General features: G+C 35.1%; 1 protein-coding gene across 1 annotated transcript in view; it reads right to left on the minus strand.

Annotated features, from left to right (window-relative positions):
* Nucleotides 1–2,110: 2,110 nt before the first annotated feature.
* The window catches only part of LOC107657587 (pre-mRNA-splicing factor CWC25 homolog), a 13,527-nt gene continuing 7,196 nt past the window's right edge, over nucleotides 2,111–8,441 (minus strand). The window contains exons 4-8 of the mRNA XM_016445749.1: nucleotides 4,759–4,828; nucleotides 4,306–4,344; nucleotides 3,610–3,803; nucleotides 2,519–2,683; nucleotides 2,111–2,349 (exon numbers count right to left, since the gene is read on the minus strand). Coding sequence (XP_016301235.1) covers nucleotides 2,235–2,349; nucleotides 2,519–2,683; nucleotides 3,610–3,803; nucleotides 4,306–4,344; nucleotides 4,759–4,828 — 583 coding nt within the window. The 3' untranslated portion in view covers nucleotides 2,111–2,234. The remainder of the gene's footprint in view (nucleotides 2,350–2,518; nucleotides 2,684–3,609; nucleotides 3,804–4,305; nucleotides 4,345–4,758; nucleotides 4,829–8,441) is intronic.

An 8,441-nucleotide genomic window follows, 5' to 3' on the forward strand; every position in this document is an offset into this window, starting at 1 on the left:
ACCAGTATGTGTGTTCCCTGGGAATTGAACCCACAACCTTTTGCGCTGCTAACGCAATGCTCTACCACTGAGCCACAGGAATAAATATTATTCCACCCGTTACATCAAATATTAGCGATTCACCTGCATGTACCTGCCCGCATGCAGGACTCTGACTTCCCCCTTGTGGACAACATAATAGACAACTCTGGCCCCAGAGAGTGATTGTAAATTAAGTTTACATGAAATATGTTTGAAATTTCATTCTGCATCTTCTGAGATTTCATTTTAATCCTTCTCATAATGTCACTGAATTAACCATTAACTTTTCACCTGATTGCGTTGCCGTTGAGAGCATTGTTGAGAGAGAATAAGAATGTATTGGAAACATGTTACCGCCTACCTGACTCTGCCTGAGAAGTAAGGCAAAATACACTTACCCGAGATGATTTTTATTTTACATCTCTGAAATATATGATAGTACTCTTGAAAACAATCTTTGGTAACACTTTATTTGAAGGCGTCCTTGTTACACGTTACATGTACTTAATATTATATTAACAATAAATTATGCATAATTACATGCAAGTAAACCAAACCCCAATCCTAACCCTAAGCATATAGTAGCCTACATGTAGTTAATTAATATTACTCAGTACTTAAAAGTATAATTACACTGTAACAGACACCTTAAAATAAAGTGTAACCCAATCTTTTAATGTATTATTGAATAAAATATTAGTTAATGATTCAAGAAAGAAAAAATTAATAGCTATAATATGGACTATTGTAAATGCTCTGTGATACTCAGATTTCCTTCTCACATTGCTGATTTCACCATTAACTCTTCATCTGAATAGTGTATGTTGCTGTATATGGTATCATTGTAATCCTTGACCATCAAAACAATTTAAAACAGCTAGTTCATATATATTCGGATACAACAGTCAAACATCGCTATTAGGACCGCGCGTCCTGTGGCAAGTTTGCCGCATCGACGCACGGAAGGTCTGCAAAATCAGTCAACGGTGAAAATCAAAAGTAGATTTATTTTAAAGACCAGCAGTTTAACACTAAATATTGGACATGAACGAACACTATATTACTCAGTACTTAAAAGTATAATTACACTGTAACAGACACCTTAAAATAAAGTGTAACCCAATCTTTTAATGTATTATTGAATAAAATATTAGTTAATGATTCAAGAAAGAAAAAATTAATAGCTATAATATGGACTATTGTAAATGCTCTGTGATACTCAGATTTCCTTCTCACATTGCTGATTTCACCATTAACTCTTCATCTGAATAGTGTATGTTGCTGTATATGGTATCATTGTAATCCTTGACCATCAAAACAGGGGTAGACATCACATTTTCTGTGTTATCATGTTTGGTTCAGGAGATATGACACAAAATATGGTTATGGTGGCAAGTAAAATGATCGCCATGGCAACCACGAGGTGTTTTTGCGATGGCTCAATTTCTAAAAATGTTTAGGGCTGCAAACTATACAAGTGTACCAAGTTTCATGCTTTTATGAAAAAGTGAACATTATTTTCACATATCACTGGACTACAGTACTTCTTGAGCCAAAGTTGTTCATAATGAGGAAATCGAACATGATTTCATGATTTTGACGTTTTTGATCGCTGTAGTGCCCCCCTATTGGCCGATTGGAGTTTTTTGCTGTGTCCGAAAGCTGAAAAATTCTGCCTTCGGAGAATGCATTCCAAGGTAGGAAGGCATCAGGTATGTCCGAATCCAATGTTAGCTTCAATTCCTGTTTCCTGCTTCATCTGATGGATTTTTGAAGGCAGCGTAAATGTATCCTTAGCTGCCTTTGATATCCCACAATCCTGTGTGTTCTACTCTGTGACAGCTAAAAATGGCGCCTGAAAGTTGCGCTTGGTGGTCAGTTTGTGTGCAAATGTATGTTTTTGACCAACGTTTTCCACTTTTAACATAAAATGTTAAACAACTGAGACAAACTGAACAAGTTTCACACTAACTGGAATGGAATAAATAGTCCCTGAACTTTTTTTTTTGTGTGTGCCGAGTTTACAGACATATCAGTACTGATGACTGGAACAGGCTGGTAAGTTGGTAGACAAAGCCCATAAGGAGAACACGTGTCATTTGTACATTTTATTTACAACCATGATCTGGCATCATGATGTTAATTAAAAATTACAAATCTTAAAAATCTTAAAACAAAAGACAGAGGTAAAAGTTTCCATGTTCTTTATGGTCTCATCTTCTCATGAAGTTCTTCTCCAGAGCAGCAGGGGTCCTCTGAATAGAGTGAATGTTTCTCTTCACACGGTCTTCCAGAGAGGAGGTGGCAGCACTCTCTAGTTTCATGTCACTGTAAACAGATTTACAAATTAATTAGTGAACAATTTATTATTATCCAAATCATTTTATGGCTGACCAAACACAAGAACATAATTTCCAGCAGAACTTAGTGCTAAGTGCTTTGCTAATGTGCACATTTATTTTAGGTCAATTCAGGTTTCAGTAATTTAAATACTGACTGTATGAAGCCAGCATGACGGTCCTGTTTGGCATTGTCTCTGGCTTTCTCCTGTTCCTCTTGTCGCTTGTACCTCTGCACATTATTTTGCCTTTCCACTTTTCTTTCACGGGCAAAATCCATCATTTCCTTTCTCTTCTTTTCCAACTCTTCAGCTGAGAGGTGCCTGAGAGAGGGGGGGAAATGTAGTTTTCTTTTTTATTTTAACAGTAAACCTCTGCTGTGCAGCACTTAGTTTGCCAAAAAATAAAAGGGTTTAATTTTCATTTGATTAGGATAAATTAAATTAATGTTTTATGCCTTCATCTGATTACCAGAAAAATTAAGAACATTTTATTGGGCCCCATTATTGTTTAAAAAAGGACCCTATACAAAAAAAAAACAATAGGTTTAAAATACAGGCATGTGGTTAATTTCTTTTTATTAATTCACTATTTGTAAAAAAATGTTTACTGTTCATTTTTTAGAAATATCAATAGCATTTGTATTAAAACTATATTCACTGAATGCAATAAAAAAATAATAATCGAGAATCGAATCGAGAGCTTGCGAATCGAAATCGAATCGAATCGGGACATCTTAATCGATACCCAGCCCTAGTTATTACAATATAAAATAATGGTTTCTATTTTAATATCTTTTAAAATATAATTTATTTCTGTGATGCAAAGCTTAATTTCCATCAGCCAAAAAAAAATCGAGAATCGACTCGAATCTAATCGAGAGCTTGCGTATCGAAATCAAATCGAATCGAATCGGGACATCTGAATCGATACCCAGCCCTACTCAGTTAGTGAGGGCTCGGTTAAAATATTGCACACATATAGGACGTTCAGTTTACTTGTTAAACTTCTTTTCCAACTCTTCAGCTGAGAGGTGCCTGAGAGAGGGGGGAAATGTAGTTACATTCTATGTACTATGCATTTCACAAAACTGAATGTCTTCTACAGTAAAACAAACTAATGAAATGTATTCATGCCAAAGTTTTTAAATAAGAAACTCATGTTCAGAGTAATTGCTATAGATAAGAATAAAACATTCATGCTTGCTATATGTGGTAGATTAATTGATCAACTCATGAACATATCATACTTGCTGTAATTAGTGTATTGTCTTTGATTGCGGTCTCTGTGTCTTGATGGGCTGGGGGCTTTGGTTTTAGGTCTCTGCTCTGTCACTTTAAAGGAGTGATTGTCCCGGTCTGTTTTATGAGACAACGGGGACCGACTCCTGTCTCTTGAACCGTGATCTGTGTGGTTAGATACTGAAGATCTGTTTGCTGGTAACTGAAACGGTTAAGGAATAAATCAGGTACAATAATTTCACAAATTTAAGATGGCAAAATCATATTTGATAACAATTACCAGATCAGTGTTAAACAGTGGTGTGGATGTCATAAGTGAAAATAAATGAATTTGGTAATGCAGATCCAGTAACTACTTTAATCATCCATGACAGAGGTCATGGAGACTCCTTCACCGGCTACAGGCTCCTCATTTGCACGCGTGTGTGAAATACAGTGCTGAATGAAAAACTGGGGTAATTTGATAACAATAGCCGGATTATAATGGGCTGCCTAATAATAATGATAATAAATTATTATTATTATTTAATACATTAATAGGAGAATGAGCCTAATATCGTCTTGACTATCGACAAAGACATCTGCGATGACAACTCAAATGTGGTGATCAAACACTTATAATGATGTGCAAACATAGGCCTATGTAGTGGAGGCAGGGTATTTAACAATTTAACAATAAACTTTATTATTCAAAATGAGTCTTTTTTTTGTTTTCTCTTTTCCTTTTCAAGATTGTGACGCAACTATGTTGAGAAAAAAAAATTAGAATGCCTTTTTTTAACATTCCAATTTAACTCCTGAATTTGAACTGAGGTAACAAACAACATGCATTATTATAAGTAAAATTTGATTTTAAGTACAATTTTTTTGCAGAATTTATTTATTTACAAAGAAAAGTTCATTGAGAGACAAAGTGTTTCAGAAAGTCTAACATGATATTTAGTAAACTGACCTTCATTTTGTGGACCAGAGCAAAATACTAGTTTCCAAGAATGTCATTAACCTTGGATTGCAATTAGGCAAATTTATATTTCGGTCAAATACATTTCTAATGCAACTTCCTGTGAGGTAAGACCAATTCATTTTGAAGTGAAGGTAACATTTTGAAGTGAAGCACTAAACATACCACAAAATATCATGCAATGTACACTACTCACCATCTTTTGGATTTCTTTCATTTTAACAGGATTTGTAAGAACCCCTCTCTTCTTCTCCTCTTCACGTTTGCTGAAAATGAAATAGGGATTACACTTACTGTAAACATTTTATCTTACAAGAACTCTGAAGGAAAGTTCCCAGATCCAGATAAATATAAATTAAGATCAATCTACGTTATTTGTGGCATAAAGTTGATTACCACAAAAATAGTATTGACTCATCACTTGTATTTTATAAAAACAATTGTTTAACTTACTTAATAGGGGTGTATTGGTACACAAATTTTACTGAAAATTTTCGGTATAGGTCTTTTGGTTCGGCTTGATGTGTACCAAATTAATGCAGCGTTGTTTTAACAACTGCACATGTGGATCATACAGATGGAGTGCAAAAAAAAAAGAAAAGCCTTTTTATTAGGGCTGCACAATTTACCATAATTTAATTGTTGCGATACTGGCCCGCTGGTTATTTCTGCTCAAAACATTTTTTATTTTTTTTTGACATTGAACTGGTTTCCACTAGCCTCTACTAGCTTTCATGTTTAGGGCTAAAAGATTTTAAGAGTTTAAATCCCCCAATCAGAACTTTTCTCTTAAGGTGGAAGTGAAGCAGTCAGTCAAGTTCACATTTAGTATCTGATTTCCACTGTAATTAAAATATATATAAACTAGGGGTGTGCGATATTGATAAAAAAAAGATATCTCTATATTTTCTGGAATTTTATCGATAATAATTAGACGATATTTTGCAGAGTGTGTTATTGTGCTGACATCTTAAGGACTACCATGGACAGCTGACTCCTAATGTTTTTGATATTCTTCATATTCTGTGTGGTGGTTAGTTCACAGCAGTGATAGAAAGTAGCTAATCGTTTTCAATTAGTTTAAATTGATTTTTACCGTTTATGGGTATTTTTTACCTTTATAAAGCCATTTTTTTCTGTGTGGCTCATCTTTTGAGTCAAATTCTTACATTTAATCAGTTGGTTAGAATAAGACTTTTGGGCTTTTACCAGGCAAATAAATCAGTATCAACAAAATGTATCTTTGCAATGCAGAGGAAACACAGAAGCTGCATCTGAAGTGGCATTTAGATGTATTTACACACCGTTTAATGCAGCTCAGAGGGACATGCAGGGTTCCCACTCTTTCATGAACACCAGATTCAAGGACTTTTCAAAGCACCATTTATTTTATATCAAGCACCTATCAAATTCACACCTCAGCATATGTAGCATCATGAAAGACCTCTTACAGTACTTAACATTTCACTTACACTTAACATTTACATAAAACATTTCAGAGTAATAAGGTTTTGAATGTGTAGGTTTCATAAATTTAGTCCATTTTGAGCAGTCATGTTCAAAGGAATTTAATTAAATCCATTGAAGTCAATGGAGTTCACACTGGTAATATTCAAATACAATTTCTCAAATATTGATAAAAATACATATTCTTGCATCAAACTGGTTTTTGCTGCAATTCTTGTAAAAGACTTAAATTTGAGAGAATTTCTACATTTTTAAATGAATAAAAAGTGGTTAAGCAGGGCTCTACGCGTACTTTTCTTTTAAAATTTAAAAAAATTTAGGAGCACAGTCAAATATTTCAGGAGCAACTTCTAATCAATAATAATCAAATTCTGATCAAAACTTTGGCTTCGCATTAGGAAATGATATTTGACTCCTTAAAGTGATTTACAGGGAATTTAGTTTTTACACTTTTGTAATGGCATTTTTCTAACTTTATTGAAAGTATGTCATCTTTTATGCCAAATTAAAAAAAATTATATTTATAAGCTTCTTAAAAATTCTAATTAAAATAACAGAATAAAATCAAGTAGAATAAGAATAAGTTACCAATCAAATAAAATCAGTATTAAAAAAAATATTTTGTACCACAGAGGTGGCACAGAAGAACCCAAAAGTAGCTTGTAGGTGCATTTTCAGACATTTAATGAGGCTCAGAGGTGGCATGAGTGGAATTAAATTCATGTTGAGATTAATATTTTAAATATAAAATTTTGAATATAGAAATATTAAACTAATTAAATAACAGAAAAGATCCTTTAAAAATGAAAGTAAAACTGCCAGTAGGTGGTAGGGCTGTGTATCACCAGCAAAGTCACGATACGATACGTATCACGATACAGAGGCCACGATACGATACGTATCAGGATACAGGACTGCACTGAATTTCACCTCAGCAGAATTTTGAAAAATAGCTGTTTATTAAACACTGCTTACTATAGTGCCATTTCTAACTATTGGCAGAGCAGGCAGTTGACCTCTGCATTATGAAGGGCCTCCATAACTGTACCACAGTACAATATAGGTAATGGCATATGTTTCATGTTTACATTGTGCACTCCCAACCAGGTACAATATTCTGATTGTTTGCATCTTGTTTTTAAGCCCATAAATAATAATGTACTCGTTCTAATACATTTATATTGTAATGTACTCATTCTAATATATAAAAAAAAAATAACTTACATTGCTGGTAGGTTATCATTGCACAAATTAACACACTCTCTACGATTAAAAAAAAAAATTAGAAGAGTTCTAAACTAACGCGCTGTCTTCACTGTATCTAACGCACACAAGGTTGATTTACTCGACGCGTCCACAAGTTCGCTTATGCCGAGTTCACACTGCACGATTTTAGCCCGATTTTTCACTCGCCGACAGGTTTTGCGAAATCGCCGACAAATGACCGAAATCGGAGGAAAATCGGTGCTCGTTCACGCGAGTGACAATCACGCAGTGTGAATTATCAAAGACGCGATCTGAGGGAATCGCCGATGTGTCGCCGACGCCCGTGAAATATGTGGCATGCTAAATATCTGGAGCTGCCGGCGATTCACAATCACGCTGTGTGAAATGAGTTCTGACTGAAAAACACATCGGCAATGACCTACAGCAATGAGAGAACAAGATACAGGGCAGCGGGAAGTTCAGGGAGGAGTTATATGAAACATAGTTTGTGGACCAGTGTTGCCACATCCGTGATTGCCGCCAGTTGTTTTTTTTATGTCAGCAGGTTGAAGCGACCCCAATAACGTGATATCTAGGCCCTGGAATGGAACTCAATGATTTGCCACCACCTACTACTGTGTTCAAAATATCAATACGACGATGTATCGTCACAGAGATTTGACGATACCAGCATCGATACAGCTAACCCTGTATCGATATTGTGGCACGTGTGCAGCAGTGGACCGCGCTTAATTTGTTTAAAATTTTACAACGTTTAAAATTGAGTAGAAAAGTGCGAGGTTTCTAAAAAAGAATGAATAGAGCATATATAGGCTACAACAAGGTTTAATCTGGCCGCAGAGGAACACAACTGGGTTGCCTGACATAAAGACACGTAATCCCCGAAACAGAGCTTCACACTTGCGCAATATGGAAATATCTGCTAAGTGTGTTACTTATCTTTGTCAACCTGGCAGCCGTGCACGTGCTCTCTCTCCACTGTGGATAAACGCGCTTGCTTTCTGAAAACACCGCTTAGCTTGCAGTTTAGCGAGCTCCACTTCAATATTCTCAGAAAATTTTAATTCATCGAGTGTTCATTTATGAGAGAGAGAAAGAGAGAGGCTGTGTATGTATGAATTACCACCGTTTTGCCGCGTTTCTCTATTAACAGTAAAGTGGCTTTAATTCCTTTAGAAACAATGA

This window comes from Sinocyclocheilus anshuiensis, unplaced genomic scaffold (assembly GCF_001515605.1).
Source record: "Sinocyclocheilus anshuiensis isolate Anshui unplaced genomic scaffold, SAMN03320099.WGS_v1.1 scaffold65, whole genome shotgun sequence".
Taxonomy (NCBI): domain Eukaryota; kingdom Metazoa; phylum Chordata; class Actinopteri; order Cypriniformes; family Cyprinidae; genus Sinocyclocheilus; species Sinocyclocheilus anshuiensis.